Raw genomic sequence first — 18,022 nt, forward strand, 5'->3', positions numbered from 1 at the left:
AAAATGGCTTTAAGGTGCACATTGGTGCTGAACATTTCTACAGCATATTCCTTCAGTATGCTCCATGTCAGATGTGGAGTGTCTGGATCAGAGGAAATGTGAAACAAGGGAGGGGGAGTGTTTCTAAACATGGATCCAGAGGCTTAGGCGGAGTGTTCAGCTGTTTTGTCAAGTTCTAAAATTCACTCAACAGATCCTCACATTGCCTGGGTCCCTTAAACATTACTGTATTTTTAGAGTGTGTGCACTGTCAATAGGAAGCTACACACACGGTCCACATTTCAAGACATCCTGTTGGCCGTCTTCATTGTCACAGGACATTTTATCCTCACAGTTTCCGAAAATACCAAAGAATCCATTTCTGTGCATCTAAACTGATGAATTTCCTTCTCAAAAATCTCCACTAAAGCGGTTGGAGTGGTTTTATAATGAATATTGCTGGAGATCTGTAAAATGGCACTGATGTCTTTGGCCCACCAGTCTTCTCTCTGTGACGACAAGTTGTTTTTGTTCCCGGCGCAGAGATTACCCTGTTGATAGAGTTTCACAGGAGTTAAGAGTGCTCAGTGGCACATGGAGCTGTCTGTCAAATTGATGTGTACAGAATGCTGTACGTGCCGACTTTGAGGAGAACCCCACAAACGTAAATCCATCTATTATTATTGTTTAACCAGTAACGTTGATGAAACATCTTGGCCTTAGGTTGGAGAAGCTAGAAAAATGTAAGTTAGTATTAACTCTTTGTAGAATGATGAATGTTACTTTTAACATTTTCTTATTGTTTTTACTTTTACTGAGCAATTGTTTAAGTTGTTTGGGTGTGCAGACCAACTTATTGCTTCCTCTGGTATAAGTAATGGTTCACAAGGGAATGTAGATAGTTGAAAGACAGTTTGTGCTAATCTGTGCAAGGCAACATGCATAGGGGCTTTCATGTCTGTACTCAGTAGTGATGACCTAGTGAAATGGGAGCTTCATATCGCTTAATCTTTCAAGGCCTTTCAACTGTGGCAGTGGTGGAAACTCCCTGTGAAGTTTCAGAGACTTTGATCTCTCTAACCTGAACTTTAGGACAGTGACAGATGTGGGTCAATAATGTAAAGAGCACGTGAGAAAACTATACAGATCTATAGCACATACAGTGCTCTGCTTCATTAGAAATGTCTGAGAACCTATGTTCTTATGTAAAGGTAACAGTATTCAAACACATGACCAGTCAAAAGCCTGGACACATTTTCTCAGCGAATTATATGAGTAGATGTGTTCACATGTTTGGCTGGTAGTGTGCATGTACTTTACATTCACTGAGATGTCTTCAAGGATATTTCTCTGAGCTTGTCAATCACTGGAAAACCATCAAAGTCACTAAGCCTGTTGTATACATTTTGATCGTTTTTGGTGGTTCCATTGATGCTGAACACGAGTTGCCCCGCGCCATTAAAGCCAAACCTATCTTCGCCGTTGTACTGACAGAAGGCTATTTTGGAGGTTAGTATGTGGGGGCGAAATATGTCAGCTGTTCAGCACTACGCTCCATCACAGAATGGAAAAAAGAGAAAGCACTATAGACTGTCCTCTTTGGGGATTGAGATGCAGCAAGCGAATCTGGACATACTCTCCTCTGGCTAAACGTTTGCTGTTAATTGCAAAGGCTTTGTGAGAAACAAGACCAGAGTCGGACAATCTATTGCCTTGTGGATGTTTTATTTTCAGGTGAAGGTGCTCTCTTTTTTGTATAAACACGAGGGTATGGGAGGATCTATTCTTTCTGGAAAACACCTGTTTCAATTGAGGGTAGGTGCATCACTCCAGGTGAGCTGATATGTTCCTGTTTAATTTTGGTAAAATATCCAGTTACTTCATTTTTTATTTGGATACTTTATTAGAACCCAACAGAAAATCCCAGATGAACATTGTAAATCACATCAGATATGTATTTTTTCTTAGCCTAAACACATGACTACTTTTACAATCAGCTGTTTTGATTTTGTTGAGGCATCTACATATAATCTAGGCAATTGTTTGCAAAGTTGTTGATATTTTTGTGTGACGCATCTTGAAATGCCATTTGAGTAGATGCCATGAAGCAGATTGACCCTGCTGGAAGGGTTTCAAGTTCTTCTTTAAATGGTAGTTTTCATGCGTCCTCTTGTTTATCTTTCAAAGCTTCATCTTCTTCTGTGATCAACGCATGCAGTCTGATGGAGGTGGAATCACAGCAGAATCTATATTGGTGGTGCTGAGCTCAACTAAGTGAGGTGACAGAGATTTCTAATGCTCTTCATTACTGAGGGGGGCTGGCATGCCATCACAGGGATGAGAGAGTGATACCATGTGTGTCCATTTTGATAGGCCAGTCTTGTTGCCATTTTGGAAGTGGTAGTTTATACCATTATTAGCCAGAGAGGAATTTGTTTTGCATGTGAAATGCAACTGTTTCCAAAAGTATTTCACATGTGAATTGCACAAATTAGCTAAATTATTTGACAGACACATTATGGCAAGACAAATCACGTCAAGTTTTGTAATGTTTCACTGTGGTTGCAGCTCAGTCAAATAGTTCTTAATTACCCTGAAATAAGAGCAGAGAACATGGGAGACAATACATCTGGAGGAATAGTAGCAGCTGCAAGTAAGTTTTATTCTCACAAACCAACATACCTCTCAGTGTTCTACTTGCGCTGTGCAACATCTACATGTCTAATGCTGTGTGTGGGTTTCTGGTACTAGAAAACCGTCTGCAGGTGCTGAAAGGCTTGGAGGATGTGGAGGTGTCTGAGTGTGAGAGTTGCTGCTTTGAGGTGACTCTGAACCTGGCTTACATAGAGGGTGTGTGGACCAGGGATGGTTTGCAACTTAAGTCCAAGCCCAACTGTCGCATCAGCACACATGGGAAGAAACATTCCCTCAAACTGAACAGAGTGTCTTTGGGAGATGCCGGTTTATTCTCCTTTGAAGCTAATGGCATTCAGACCTCAGGCCGGCTCAGCGTCAAAGGTAAGGTAATACATTAGACTGAATTAATTGGGTCACAGTTGACCAGGCATGAATATGACAAATCGAGGTCCATACACACATTCTTATCTGATGCTCTTCTTTATAAGTTAATAGTTCAAAACACTGTGGCAGAAAATACGTTTTTAATGATGTATTAGTTTGAACAGTAACAACCAGCAGTAATATGTGAGGCGGAGTGATTTCCCTTAGCAGACAGGAGGTATAAACCATCAAAATGTTCCTGATTGAGATGCATCGGTAATAGTACCGCTTTAGTTCTTTTGTTCCCAGTCAAACAGCTGAACAATCTGGTACAATCTGCGCTTGGAACAATGAGAGGAACAATGAGTGAATGAATTACAAAACTCACTCATGAAGTGTGAAGTCATAATTTGGGTATTTTCTGCCAGCTAGGGACATCCACATTGTTAAAGAGCTGGAGGATGTTGACACGATTGAGCGTCAGCCTGTGAACTTCGTTTGTGAGGTCAACCAGGTGGATGTGGATGGCCGGTGGTATAGAGATGACTGCCGGATCCGTCCCGGGGACAGCATCAAGATCAGACACCAGGGTACAAGATTGAGTATTTTAACCATAACTTTTTATTTATTGGTGCTTGTGTTGTATTGTCAATATTTAATACTAATGTGTGTTCTAAATTTGACTTCAGGCCAAACTCACATACTATTCTTCAAGTCAGTCAGACCAGAACATGCAGGAGGAATCAGATTCACTGCAGAGCGTGTCTCATCTTATGCAACACTCACAGTAAAAGGTGAGCCATCAGACTCTTAACTCATCAGACATGAAGCAATATAATGTTTAGCTAGGGCTCACTCAAGTCAAGAAATCTTAAATGCAAGTTATGGTTATGTAAGGCTATAATAAATTAACCCTGGACACAATTTCATGACTTAAATAGTAAAGTTTGGTCTTCCCTTCTTTAGAGCTCCCAGTTCAAATAGTTCGTCCTCTGAGGGTCAAGATAGCCATGTATCGCCACAGAGGTCTGCTGGAGTGCCAGGTATCACGTCCTAATGCTCAGGCCAGGTGGTACAAGAACAGGAAGGAGCTCCTGCCCAGTAAGAAGTACCAACTAATCAGCCAAGATATCTACAGGCAGTTGACCATTGATGACGTCTGCTCGTCAGATGAAGACACCTATACATGTGATGCAGGAGATGACAAAACATCTTGTCAGCTTCTGGTGGAGGGTGAGATGCTTATGGTCAGAGCAGTCATAACAGTCACAATGCAGGGTTTATGCTCTTCAAAATGTCACACATTCATGAGCCCACTCTTCAATTGACCTTTTAGTTAACGCGCCTTTTAAGTTTTTTTACTTAATGTCAAGTATCACTTATCATTTGTGATTCTAAGGTGTCAATGATGTAGTCAGAAATTGCTCTCTAATGTTCTGAGTCAGAGGTTGTGCAATAGTGATAATATGTATTGTGGCTGTGCATGCAGAGCAGGCTATCAGCATAGTGCGGGGGATGAAATCAGTGGAGGTGATGGAGCCAGAGCCTGCGCTATTCCAAGTGGAGACTAGCCTGAAATCAGGGAGGCCACCGAAATGGACCTTGAACGGTGAGGTTCTGGAGCCATGCACAGCAGTGAACATTGACAGGGAGGGCACCCTCCACAGTCTATGTCTCACCTCCACAGAAAGCTCCATGTCAGGCCCTGTGGTCTTTTTGGCTGGAAAGAGTCGTTCTACTGCCCAGCTTACTGTGAAAGGTGAGTTTCACAGACCCCAGTAGGTAACGGAAGTCATGGGCCAACCGATCTGAAGTTGCCATTTTATGCTAAAGCTTAAGCAATGAAATAATGTGTGATGATGTAAAAGGCAATGGTACCAACAGTTTCAGTGCAGCTTTACAATATGATGTTTCACATGGCAGCTAGCCTACTGTAACCATCACTTATCATTGCATTTAATTCAGTAGGATGAAGGTTAAACTGATAGACACTGCAGGGTACATACCATAGAGTATTTCTATGTCCAAAAACTGTATGATGTGAAATAAAATTTCAGTGTGTTTATCTTTTACACACACGTCATGGTGTTCATATATCACTTGCCTCCAGAGCGACCTCTTCAGCTGCTCCACCATCTGGATGATGTGGAGGCAAAGGAGAACAGCTCTGTGACTCTGAGCTGTGAGTTTGTCCCCTCGCCCCGGGTAGTGCGGTGGTTTAAAGGGCGTACAGCAGTGAAGACCTCGAACAAATACAGCATGAAGAGACAAGGAAAGCGAGCTGAGCTGATCATTCATGGATTGACAGGGATGGATGCAGGCCAATACCGTTGCATGGCTGGAGGTGCACAGAGCACAGCCCATGTTAAAGTAGAAGGTAGGTGATTTCAAACAAACTAACATTACTGCACTGCACCTTTAAGCTTCTTTTAATAATTTACTGTGTCTTTGGATTGCAGTGCGAACACTGAAATTGGTCAAAAACCTCGAGCCAGTAGAAATCGAGGAGGATGGCATTGCCAGATTCACATGTGAACTCAACTATGTGGTTGCTGATGTGGAATGGGTCCTCAACAATATCCGCATCTATTCCAACGCCATCAATAAGATCCAGCATATGGGCACCATGCACAGCCTCATGATGAAGAAACTGCGGCCACAGGAAAGCAGGCTCACCTTCAAAGCAGGCCTTCTTACTGAGACAACCACCTTAAAGGTCAAAGGTCAGCTATGCGAATAACTGAAGGGCATGATAAGCAGTTTTTGTGATGTTTGATTTTCTGTTTATTTCTGAGAAACATGAATATCATGAACAAAATTATGCTGTTGTGTGCCTCCAGAGCGCCCAGCAGTATTCCTGAGGTCTCTGGAGGATGTAGTCGGAGAGGAGCAAGGGCAGATTTGTCTACAGTGTGAAATTTCCAAAGAGACTGTCACTCCTGTCTGGAGGAAGGATGGTATAGTCCTGACAGCCAGTGATAAGCATGAGCTGCTCCAGTTTGGGAAGTCCATGGCACTGATTGTCCATTCACTGAGTAAGGATGATGCTGGACAATACACTTGCGACCTGGGCACCAGTCAGACCAAAGCTAAAGTTACAGTACATGGTGAGTTGCAGAAAAAAGTATAGCAGGTAGCTTTGATTCCAGCATTATACATATATAAGTCTATTAATACACACGTACTAATGTATTTAACTATTCTCAGGGGAATAAATTTTTTTTCTCACTCATTAATGGCATCCTGATGCTTTGATATGTCATCACATCCTAATATGAAATGCATAAGGCTTTGAGAAACACATTTATTATAATATAGCTGTTATGTTTATTTACAGACTTGCACATTACTATTGTTCAGCGTATGAAGACGACTTCCGTTCTAGAGGGCGAAAGCTGCACTTTTGAGTGCCATCTTTCACATGATCTCAATGATGAGCCTTCCTGGACCATCAATGGCCAGGTGGTGGTTACCAATGGCCGTATTCAGGTTATCAACAACGGCCACATATATAAGTTGACCATTAGAGATGCTATCCTTACTGATGCTGGAGATGTGGTCTTCTCAGTAAAAGACCTAAGCTGTAGGACCATGCTCTTTGTTAAAGGTAAAATTGTTATTTCTCTCAGGTAGGCATGGACCATTTGATAAATTTATTCTCACATAAAATGTCTTTACGTATCTGTTCTTTTAAGCTTTTAAAATTTAAAGGTGTATTAGCAAGAGAATTAGAAACAATGTGCAATTTTCTATCTTTCAGAGAAGCCAGTGCACATCTTCAGGGACCTGTTGAATGTGAACGCAGTGCCTGGTGAGGATGCAGAGCTGAGCTGTGAAATCACCAAACCAGAAGCCACCATCCGTTGGCAGAAAAATGGGCATCTGATCAGGCAGAGTCCTAAGTATGAGATGAGTGTGGTGAAGAACCTGGCACGACTGGTAATCAAGAATGCCACCATCAGAGACTCTGGAGAGTATTGCTGCCAGGCCGAAGGTGTTGCCTCTCGTGCCAAGCTGGAGATCAGAGGTAGATTTAATCAGATGTTATTTTTTTCTTAATACTTTATATTATTAGTTAATACTTCATATAATTGAAGCTTATTCAGATGTGATATCTGAAATGTAGACATTGTAGTGCTGTGCTATTAGCGTGAATTGTAATGTGTAGACCTAATGCTGTGTAAGATCAATAAACAATGACCAAGAATAGACCCTTGTGGGTCACCTATTCAGACATCAAGAGCATTTTGATTCATGTAACTTATTTGATTCAGTCTCAGAAAGATGGTTATTAAATCATTTAAAAAATAGTTAATCTAGCCCCAAAAATAATTAATAGTAATGTAAGTATTACTTAGTATTACTACTAATGTATTGCAATTTGTAAGTAATGGTTTTTAACTGACCTGTTTAAATGAGGGACTTATTCTGTAATTTTCTGAACTTCACTATTTGTTTCAGAGCTTCAGCACACATTTGCAAGGGAGTTGAGAGACACTCGAGCGGAGGAGAAGGGTAAGGTGATCCTGGAGTGTGAGACCAGGCGACCGGCCAAGCGTGTGATCTGGCTGAAGGGCATGGTGGAGCTGAGGTCTGGTAGGAAGTATGTCATCAGGCAGAAGAGCGTGGTGCTGTCCCTGACCATCACCTGTCTGGAGAAATCAGACACGGATATTTACACATGTGATGTTGGTACCATGCAGAGTCGGGCTCAGCTGACAGTGCAGGGTGAGACTGTGCAGTGAATGTGTAGATTTGCTTCATTGTGGATTGTGTGTGTTCTTTTATATTGGACAAGGGCCATTAAACTTGCTACAACAGGCACAAACCGATATACATTAAGTAGACATTGACATCTGAATAGATGATGGATTGTATTGTAAACCAATAAAGGTTAAACATTCTATACCAAAATCTTAAGTCAATATGATGCTATGTCTACCACATGATGTTTATGAGATGTTTGTCATTTTAGGTCAGAGGGTGTTGATCCTGGATGAATTAGAAGATGTGGAGTGTCTTGAGGGTGATACTGTCACATTCAGGTGTCGAATTTGTCCCAGTGACTACATCGGAGTCAAGTGGTATCTGGACGAGACTCTGCTTTATACAAATGAGCTCAACGAGATTCAGATGAATCCAGGAGGCTACCACTCCCTCACTTTTAGACAGCTTGCCCGAAAAGACACTGGGACTATTTCATTTGCAGCAGGAGACAAAAGATCCTATGCTTCGCTCTTGGTTAGAGGTGAGTCATTGGTCTTCTTGTGAGGTTTCATGTGTATTTTCCTGTCACTTGAACTAGCTACATCTGTTACCAGAGAGACGTCCCACCATTATCAAGGCAATGGAGGACTGTGAGGCTATTGAAGGAGGTGGTTTGATTTTGTCCTGTGTGACTTCAAAGCCGTGCCACATACTGTGGTACAAAGATGGCTGTCTGATGTGGAACTCATCCCGATATTTTGCCAGTCGTTCTGGCTGTGAAGCCCGTCTCACCTTTCGGGAGGTTTGCAACAATGATGCTGGGGTGTATGAGTGCAGTGCTGGATCTGTTACAACTAGGGCTGTTGTCACTGTCAAAGGTACGAATAGGAAGTTATTGTCTGTTACCATATAGTGATTGTTTACTTCATACTAAGATAAGTAAAGACGAGAAGGATCATAATGAGTAATTGATTCTCCTATTTGCCTTATTTTCTTAGCCATCCCAGCAGAGTTCATGCAGCTCCTGAAGAATGTGGAGGCTAAAGAAGGAGAAGATGTTACCCTGACGTGTGAATACTCTCTGCCTGGAGTACAGTTCCACTGGAGAAAAGGCTATGAAAGCATTAGACCTGGAGATAAGTATGTGATAAAACAGAGAAAGACAATTTACTGTCTAACCATTAAAGCTTTGACACCTGAAGACTCAGGAGAATATACATGCCAGTGCAGAGACCACCACACAAGAGCAAGCCTCAAAGTACATGGTAAAGCTTGTTATTTTGTTTCAAGTACAATCAGCAACAGCTTTACTGACATACGCTTGTGGTCACTTGCCACAAAAAAGCATTTAACTTACAACATGTAAATGAAAGATTACCTGTTGTTTTCCAGCTATTCCCATTACCTTCATACAACAGTTGAAGAACATGCAAGCAGATGAGGGTAGCAGTGTCATCCTGCGATGTGAAATTTCCAAACCTGGGATACCAGCAGAGTGGAGAAAAGAACATGAACTGCTGAGGAATGGGTTCAAGTACCAGATTAGAAAAAGGGAGACCACCTTGGAGCTCCAGATATGGAAGCTTGTGCCTGAGGACAGTGGGGTATACAGCTGTGTGTGTGCTGATCAGATGACATCTGCCACAATCAAAATCAATGGTAGGAATTTATGGGACAATGAGTCAGTTTTTAAATGAAACCTCAATGGTTTTCCATTATTTTATATCTAATCTCATATGTGTCTCCTCAGCTCTCCCAGTCACCTTCAAGCAAAAGCTGAGGAACGTGCTGGTCGAGGAGGGCAACACTGCAACGTTACGCTGTGAGCTGTCTAAACCTGGTCATGCTGTGGAGTGGAGGAGAAGGGGGAATGAACTCCTCAGGAATGGAGAGAAGTATCATATGCGACAGAGAGATATGCTTATTGAACTGAAGATCTTTGATGTGGCACCTGATGACAGTGACATCTACACATGCATCTGTGGAAACATAGAGACCACTGCTACTCTAACAGTGAATGGTAAACTCATTTATTCCCAGTATTTTATTTGTTTCTAGTATTATCTGTCATCAAAAAAACCAAACCGATATCATAATATCTTATTTTTTTTGTAAGAATCCAATTTTAAAACCAATAAAAGTTTGGTTCGGATTAATTAGTTTACTTTTAGATACAATATGAACATGAATAGTTACCACTGGGTGCATTAATTTAAAAGCAATGTAGCACAATAATGCACTGACTACTGGTGCTTTGTCATAAGCTTACACAGTTTTTTTCCTTTTAGCTCTTCCAATCACCTTCAAGCAAAAGCTGAAGAACCTTCAAGTCGAGGAAGGACACAACATCACACTGTGCTGTGAGATCTCTAAAGCAGGTGTCCCAGTGGAGTGGCGGCTTGGAGGGGAGCAGCTGGAGAATGGAGAGAAGTACCAGTTGAAGCAGAGGGACTCGGTCTTGGAGTTGACCATCAGAGATGCTGTACCAGAGGACAGCGGCGTCTACACCTGTGTGTGTAGAGAGCAGAGGACAAAGGCCACTGTAAAAGTTGTTGGTATGTCTGTGTATCATGTGTACAGTAAAGTTAATTAGCAGTGTCTCATTATTTATTTGTTGACATATATTACATATAAGTGACTTCACACTGTGCTCTGCTTTTTATGTGTATTTCTTTGACACAGCGGTTCCTGCCACGTTCAAGGTGAGCCTGAAGAGCCAGGAAGCTGAAGAAGGAAACAGTGTCACATTACAATGTGAGCTGTCAAAGAAAGGAGTCCCAGTTCAGTGGCAAAAAGAGGGCAAGGTGCTCTCTGAGGAGGGTTCTTGGGGAAAGTACCAGGTGAAACTCGAAGGAAAGATATCTCTGCTGATTATTTCCAACATCCAACCAGAAGATGCAGGGAAGTACAGCTGCATCACAGGAGATGAGAAAACCACTGCTGAACTCAAAGTGAAACGTAAGTTTGAGGTTAATCCATTTGAAGATGCAGCTGTCTGTGGGTTTTCATCACTAATTTTATGAGTGATGAAAACCCACAGACAGCGAAACCTTGACTATCATAGCAATCACAAAATAAGTGTCTTTATAATCTACCTACAACAGCACTTCCTGTTACATTTAAACGGGAGATCCAGCGCATGGTGGTGAAAGAAGGGGACAGTGGAGTTTTCTGCTGTGAGCTGTCCAAACCTGGAGCTCCAGTGGAATGGAAGAAAGGCAGAGTCATCCTGAAGCCCGGAGAGAAATATGAAATGAAACAGGAGGGACGTCTCACTAAACTGATCATCAACAATGTGGAGGAGAGCGATGGCGGCAAATACACATGCAAGACTAAAAACTGCCAATCAACTGCTGAGCTCATAGTTCAAGGTGAAATAAAACTTTCCTGATATCATTATGCTTTTACAAACCACATTTCTTCTTATTTCTTTCTGAATATTTATGTATTATGCACTCAACAGAATCACCAAAGCGCAAACGCCAAAGAGGTCAGCCAAAAAAAATAGTCAATAAATAGTCACATTGTGCTGTTGGCACTAGCTTCATTATGTAGTTTGTCACCCATCTCATTTTTTTTTTTTTTTTACCCTGCTCATGTCTTACTGTCACGGTAATATGTATACCGTACATTATTTCTCGAAAGCTGGGTAAAAAAAATACTGTCTCATTTGGGTGTTTTGGTTGAAGCTTCCCTCGCCTCATTTTTCCTCAACTGTAGGAGTAGTATCAGTAGTAGAGTATTTTTTTTCCATATTACATGTCAGTTAGTTGGTGCAAGAATCATGATGAGTAGAAGATTAACTTCATCATCTGGATTATAACAGATTATTAGATAATCTGTTATAAGTGTCTAGAAGATATCCATTTAACTCATATTTATACCCTAAATAATTATGAGCATGACACTTCTTCCAAGTGTACGTCCACTTGTTCTTCATCTGTGCTCATTTTGTGCTTAGATTTTATAAAACTCTCCTTGTGCGACTTATTTTTTAACTATTTAAGTTTGTTAAAGATTTTTAGGTGATATTTTCCAAGGTGATGAGATGGTCAGGTCCATGTAACTTTCCTTTTGCATCTTGGATGTTAACAGCTTTGCTGCCTAGTTTCAAGATACCGCTGGTCGACCAGGAGGTAAGAGAGGGCAACAGTGTGGTTCTGCACTGTGAGCTCAATAAACCTGCCCCCTCTGTGGAGTGGAGGAGAGACGGTGAGCTACTGAAGAATGGAGACAAATACCAGATGAGGAAGAAGGACCTGCAGGTGGAGATGAAGATTGTAGAAGTCAATCTGGAGGACGCTGGAGATTATACCTGTGTATGTGGAGAACAGAGAACAACGGCTAAAATCATGGTGAATGGTAAGTGCTGCTTTCACTATTATACATCCTAAATTGTTATTTCATTGTTTTTGAAAGTGCTTAATGACTACCTGAATACGCAACTTATCACAGTTTGACAAAAAATTGTACTGCTGCATAGAGTTTAAGTCTGACACTTGAACTAGCATTGTGTACTGACTTAATTTACAAGTAATAAGAAACAAACAAACAAGAATGTTTTCTGTTTCAAGTTGACCATTTGTCTTATGCCTCTTTCTAGAACGTCCCATCAAATTCCTTCAAGAGCTGAAGAATATTCACGTGCAGGAAGGAAATTGCGTGACGCTCTCCTGTGAGCTCTCCAAAGCCGGGGTCCCTGTGCAGTGGAAGAAGGGAAATGACCTGTTGACCAATGGAGAGAAATATCAGATGAAGCAGAATGGTTCTGTGCTAGCACTCCTTATCAGAAAAAGCCTCCCTGAGGACAGTGGTACATACAGCTGTGTTTGTGATGACGTGAAAACTACAGCATCTGTCACCATCACTGGTGGGACACATTGCACATTATATAAAGAGAAATAATAATTCTGCTTTAATAATTTACACTTATTATTCTGGATTTTTATTGCTTCTGCACACCCCTCCTCAGCAATCCCAGTGACTTTCAAGCAAAAGCTGAAGAACCAGGAAGCTGTGGAGGAGGGATTTGTGACATTACGCTGTGAGCTTTCGAAATCAGGAGTTCCAGTGGAGTGGAGGAGAGATGCTCAACTCTTGAAGGAGGGAGAAAAATATCAAATGAGGCAAGAGGGACGGATGGCTGAGCTGATCATTGGAAATTTAACTCTCACAGATGCTGCAGAGTATAGCTGTTTAGTTGGAACCGTTGAGACTTCGGCTGACGTCAAAGTCAGAGGTATGCTTCACTGACATGGACCAGGTAGACATGACAGATAATTAAGAGATACAAAAAAGGACAAAATGTGTAAATAAAGAAAGAGCAACAACGAGCTGTCTCCTGTTTTTTGCTCAATATGTTATTTTTTTTTTCTTTTTTCTCAGCACTTCCTGTAACTTTTACGCAAGGGGTTGAGAATTTGGAGGTGAAGGAAGGAGACAGTGGAGTTTTCTGCTGTGAGCTCTCAAAACCTGGAGCTCCAGTCGACTGGAGAAAAGGCAGAGTCATCCTGAAGCCCGGATACAAATATGAGATAAAACAGGAGGGACGCTTTACTAAACTGATCATCAATAACGTGGAGGAGAATGATGCTGGAAAATACACCTGCAAGACTAAAGATAGCCAGTCTACTGCTGAGCTCACAGTTAAAGGTTATTTATAGATCCTAGACTTAAAACCTGATTCTGAAATATCTAAGCTCAAAAAAACTGGCACTCATTTGATGGAACGGAACATGAAAGAATTCACAGTAATACGACAAAATAACATCAGTGAACCAATAAAATTAACCTTGTTCTTTCCCCTTGCAGCTCCACCCGTCACGTTCAAGACAAAGTTAAGGAACCAGCAGGTGGAGGAGGAGAACAGTGTGACGCTGAGCTGCGAGCTGTCTAAGCCCGGCGTTGCTGCTGAGTGGAGAAAAGGAAACGAGCTGCTGAAGAATAATTTCAAGTACCAGATTAAAAATCGAAACGGCATCATGGAGTTGACCATCAAAAACACTCAAATGGAGGACAGCGGCCTCTACAGCTGCACCTACGGAGATGCCAAGACCACAGCCAATGTCACAATTACACGTAAGGGGAGACTGTAAATGTGAGCATATAGATGTGCATTCAATTTCTGCTTAAATTATGGAAAGCAGGATCATAAGAACATTAAACTTTGTATAACCTGTTAAAATATCCTTATTCGGAAATTTTATTACTTTATTTACGTTATTTCTATTGTGCCATGTGTGTTCACTTGATTGATGATAATGTGTCACACTGCATCTACAGCTATTCCCCTCACATTTAAAATGGGTCTGAAGAACCAAGAGGTCCCTGAAGGAGGAAACGTGTCCCTGCGCTGTGAACTGTCTAAGGCCGGGGTGCCCGTGCAGTGGTGGAAGGCAGAGGACCAGCTCTATCATGGAGGAAGATATCAGATGTCACTGAAAGGGACGATAGCTGAGATGACCATCAGAAACATCCAGCCAGAGGATGTTGGAGAGTATAGCTGCATCTTTGGGGAACAGAAGACAACAGCTGAAGTGAACGTCAGAGGTATTTGAAGTGTATTTTACACCAGGTCACTTTTATATAGTTTTATAACATATTTTGTGTGCACCTGCAAGTTCTGTGGTAGAACTTGTAAATCTGGCGTAGCTGTAATCAGTGTGCTATTCTGTTGGCTCTGAATCTATAACCCTGCAGATGAGGACTGTCATTTCTCTTTGATGAAATTTTTATGGTTGAGGACGGTGATAAAATCAACCTTTCATACTGCATGCAAATCTTGTATTCACGTAATAATCACAACATTCCACGTGAGTGTGCTGAAGTTGCACTCACTGAATGTAATGTAAATTCATTTTTAGTAACATATTGTCTTCTGTTACCAGCGGCAGCATCAGTATTCTTTGAGAAGGAACTGGAGAACCAAGCTGTGATGGAGGGGAAATCGGTGCTACTGTCTTGTGAAGTTTCCAGTGCTAATGTTCCTGTCACTTGGAGGAAGGACAACACCTTGGTGGAAGAAGGCGGACGTTACATTGTAAAGAAGAAAGGACCTACACACACTCTGGAAATAAAGAAACTGCATCTGGAAGATGGTGGAGAGTACTGTTGTATCACCAGAGGCAAGAAGACCACTGGCAAGCTGATTGTGAAGGGTATGTGGACACTGTAGGGGACTTTTATCCATTATTCACTGATAGTGTATATTGGACCACATTACTTAAACTGGAAGAAACAGGCTACTCTTAGTTAAGTAATTGTAAATAAAAAATTTAATTCTCTAAAAAGCCAGCTGTATTTAACTCATTCTTCCTCTACAGAGCGCGTTCGGATTGTTACAGAGCTGCAAGACGTGACAGTGACGGCAGGGGAGGACGCTGTGTTTGTGTGTGAGCTGAGCCATGCAGATGTGAGCGAGGGTGCCTGGTGGCTTGGTTCCAGCCCTTTGCAGAAGAACGAGATGAATCAAATGACATGCCATGGCCGTCAGCACCGGCTAGTCCTCTCCATGACCACACCTGAGGAGACGGGCACCGTGGCATTTGTAGTTGGGGAGGAGAAAACTTCTGCATGTCTGTTAGTTGTTCCTAAGCCCAAAGGTGAGCAGAGAAATAAGGGATACAGGGTGTTTAGCTTTAAATAATTCACTTAAGGGTTTTTGTTCTGTGTCAATCTAAACTTAATTTGTTTTCCATTTGTAGTGTTATTTGAGGAGAAACCCAAAGACACTGTGGTCATGGAAGGAGAGACAGCCACTTTGAGTTGCACCACCTCTGACTTCACCACCGGTGTTACCTGGAGACGCAACCATATTCCCATTCAACATGGTTATAAATATGAGATGCGTAAGGAGGGAAAAGTCAATCTACTACTTATCCATGATGTGGAGCCCCTGGATACTGGTATATACTCCTGTGATACAGGAGATGTGCAGAGCAATGCCAAACTTACTGTAACAGGTAATTAAGGGTGATATTTCACATTCCAACATTCAAGTCTCGTTTTTTTTACTTAATTTTATTAAAATTTATTAAATACTTCATTATTATACTAAATCCATACTAAGTCTCCAATTGTGTCCCTTTTTTCCAGAGCTCCCTCCGTTCTTCCAGGAGGAGTTGCACAGTGTAGAAGCTGAAGAAGGAGGTTCAGCCTCTCTTTACTGTGAGCTGTCTAAACTTGGAGTGCCGATTCAATGGAAGAAGAACAGACTGCCGCTAAAAGCCAGCAGGAAGTATGAGATGAGGCAGGACGGCTGCTTCCTTCAGCTCCACATCAAGGAACTCAAACTTGAAGACAGCGGCAGCTACTCATGTCAAGCTGGGAATGCAGAGACCACTGCAACTCTGTCTGTGAGAGGTGTGTAAAACTGGATGTGTGATTGATGAACTTTCTGTATGATAAAAATTGCGCATTTGTAAGACAAGGTAGATTTGCGTACCATTGTTCAACTTTCTCTCACAACTGCATGCACTCTCATACTAGCATCAAGTACAGTAACTTCCCTTTGATTGGACATACTATCAAGCTCAACAGAAATAACAAATAATCATTTTGTCTCACACATTAAATAGATGTTTAATTTTGTCTCTCTCAACCTTTTCTGCAGAGCTCCCTCCATTCTTCAAGAAAGAATTAAGGAGTGTGGAGGCTGAGGAGGGAGGTGCAACCTCCCTACACTGTGAACTGACTAAACCTGGGGTGTCAGTGCAGTGGAAGAAGAACCGACTACTTCTGAGAGCCAGCTGGAAGTTTGAGGTGAAACAAGATGGCTGTCTCCACCAGCTCCACATCAAAGAACTCAAACCAGAGGACAGTGGCAGCTACACATGTCAAGCAGGAAGTGCTGAAACCACTGCAAATGTGTCAGTGAAAGGTATGAAAGGTTTTTGCAATAAATTTCATATCATACGTTTTCTCTCTGCTTTCACAGGAAAGTCCAAATAATATAAACTGAATTTATTCAAAACAAACATCACAAACATCTACCTGGCTTCAAAAAGGTGTAATGTCAGAAAGATTATTTCAGTAAAATATATATACTTCCAACCATCTTACCTTTCCCAGAGCTCCCACCATTTTTCAAAAATGAACTGCAGAATGTGAAGTTTGAGGAGGGAAGTACAGGCTCTCTGTACTGTGAGGTGTCCAAACCTGGAGTATCTGTACAGTGGAAGAAGAACAAACTGCCTTTGAGAGCCAGCAGGAAGTATGAGATGAAGCAGGATGGCTGCTTCCTCCAGCTACACATCAATGATCTCAGTCCAGAAGACAGTGGAAGCTACACATGTCAAGTAGGAAGTGTAGACACCACTGCAACTGTATCAGTGAAAGGTTTGTAAATTTTTAAATCTGAATTGTTAATCTGGCATTCTTTGCAAGCTATAAATCATGAAGGACCATGTTCAAATAATTATTTGAAAACTCCACGTCCAAGATCTTAAATTTCAACTGCTAAAAATAAGTATTTTACTGTGGAACAGGAAAACATTATTCATTGATTACAAATGATTCATTTTGTCTTGATAATTTCACATTAGAGGATCCCTCTGTGTTTCTCTCTATATCTTTTTTTTTCCAGAGCTTCCACTGTTTTTCAGAGAGGAACTGCACCATATGGAGGTGAAGGAGGGAGGAACAGCCTCACTGTACTGTGAGGTGTCAAAACCTGGACTGTCAGTACAATGGAATAAGAACAAGCTTCCACTGGTAGCCAGCAGAAAGTATGAGATAATACAAGACGGATGCCACCTCCAGCTCCATATTAAGGACCTAAAACCTGAGGATGGAGGCACCTACACATGTCATGCAGGAACTGCAGAGACCACTGCAACTGTGTTGGTGACAGGTGTGTTCATTTGTATTTTGCAATTTTATATTTTGCTGAAAAGTTTTGATGCCGTATGCCTAAAAGTCCTCCTCTGATTATGTCACAACTTTTTCCTACTTTACCAAAGATGTTTTTCCTATTGTCCCATGTCCTCAGAGCTCCTACCATTTTTCAAGCAAGACTTAAAAGGTGTGGAAGCTGAAGAGGGAGGTACAGCCTCCATGTGCTGTGAAGTATCTAAACCTGGACTATCAGTACAGTGGAAGAAGGACAAGCAGCCACTGAGAGCAAACAGGAAGTATGAGATGAAGCAGGATAACTGCTTCCTCCAGCTCCACATCCGAGATCTCAAACCTGAGGACAGTGGACGTTACACATGTCAAGCAGGAGCTGCTGAGACAACTGCAACTGTGACGGTGAAAGGTGAGTGCAGCCGGAAAATTGTAACATTTTCGTTACATGTTTTAATTAGAGCTGCATTGTGTTTGTTGTGCAATCTTTTCC

General features: G+C 41.7%; 1 protein-coding gene across 5 annotated transcripts in view; it reads left to right on the forward strand.

Moving 5' to 3' along the window:
• The first annotated feature begins 1,599 nt into the window (after positions 1 to 1,599).
• obscna (obscurin, cytoskeletal calmodulin and titin-interacting RhoGEF a) overlaps positions 1,600 to 18,022 on the forward strand; it is a 37,482-nt gene continuing 21,059 nt past the window's right edge. For 4 of the 5 annotated variants that reach the window (XM_047587208.1, XM_047587211.1, XM_047587210.1 and 1 more), the window contains exons 1-36: positions 1,600 to 1,794; positions 2,167 to 2,258; positions 2,548 to 2,632; positions 2,731 to 2,997; positions 3,408 to 3,569; positions 3,669 to 3,773; positions 3,946 to 4,212; positions 4,469 to 4,738; positions 5,090 to 5,356; positions 5,439 to 5,702; positions 5,820 to 6,086; positions 6,317 to 6,586; positions 6,740 to 7,006; positions 7,441 to 7,707; positions 7,955 to 8,227; positions 8,301 to 8,564; positions 8,685 to 8,951; positions 9,079 to 9,345; positions 9,437 to 9,706; positions 9,975 to 10,241; positions 10,369 to 10,644; positions 10,791 to 11,057; positions 11,782 to 12,048; positions 12,290 to 12,556; positions 12,659 to 12,925; positions 13,072 to 13,338; positions 13,498 to 13,764; positions 13,969 to 14,235; positions 14,574 to 14,843; positions 15,009 to 15,287; positions 15,390 to 15,647; positions 15,781 to 16,047; positions 16,298 to 16,564; positions 16,756 to 17,022; positions 17,270 to 17,536; positions 17,675 to 17,941. In XM_047587208.1, the coding sequence (XP_047443164.1) occupies positions 2,593 to 2,632; positions 2,731 to 2,997; positions 3,408 to 3,569; positions 3,669 to 3,773; positions 3,946 to 4,212; positions 4,469 to 4,738; positions 5,090 to 5,356; positions 5,439 to 5,702; positions 5,820 to 6,086; positions 6,317 to 6,586; positions 6,740 to 7,006; positions 7,441 to 7,707; positions 7,955 to 8,227; positions 8,301 to 8,564; positions 8,685 to 8,951; positions 9,079 to 9,345; positions 9,437 to 9,706; positions 9,975 to 10,241; positions 10,369 to 10,644; positions 10,791 to 11,057; positions 11,782 to 12,048; positions 12,290 to 12,556; positions 12,659 to 12,925; positions 13,072 to 13,338; positions 13,498 to 13,764; positions 13,969 to 14,235; positions 14,574 to 14,843; positions 15,009 to 15,287; positions 15,390 to 15,647; positions 15,781 to 16,047; positions 16,298 to 16,564; positions 16,756 to 17,022; positions 17,270 to 17,536; positions 17,675 to 17,941 (8,608 nt within the window). In that variant the 5' untranslated portion in view covers positions 1,600 to 1,794; positions 2,167 to 2,258; positions 2,548 to 2,592. Of the gene's footprint in view, positions 1,813 to 2,166; positions 2,259 to 2,547; positions 2,633 to 2,730; positions 2,998 to 3,407; positions 3,570 to 3,668; positions 3,774 to 3,945; positions 4,213 to 4,468; positions 4,739 to 5,089; positions 5,357 to 5,438; positions 5,703 to 5,819; positions 6,087 to 6,316; positions 6,587 to 6,739; positions 7,007 to 7,440; positions 7,708 to 7,954; positions 8,228 to 8,300; positions 8,565 to 8,684; positions 8,952 to 9,078; positions 9,346 to 9,436; positions 9,707 to 9,974; positions 10,242 to 10,368; positions 10,645 to 10,790; positions 11,058 to 11,781; positions 12,049 to 12,289; positions 12,557 to 12,658; positions 12,926 to 13,071; positions 13,339 to 13,497; positions 13,765 to 13,968; positions 14,236 to 14,573; positions 14,844 to 15,008; positions 15,288 to 15,389; positions 15,648 to 15,780; positions 16,048 to 16,297; positions 16,565 to 16,755; positions 17,023 to 17,269; positions 17,537 to 17,674; positions 17,942 to 18,022 lie in introns of all 5 variants that reach the window. The other variant, XM_047587209.1, reaches the window with a different exon arrangement.

This window comes from Mugil cephalus, chromosome 6 (assembly GCF_022458985.1).
Source record: "Mugil cephalus isolate CIBA_MC_2020 chromosome 6, CIBA_Mcephalus_1.1, whole genome shotgun sequence".
NCBI classification, from domain to species: Eukaryota; Metazoa; Chordata; class Actinopteri; order Mugiliformes; family Mugilidae; genus Mugil; species Mugil cephalus.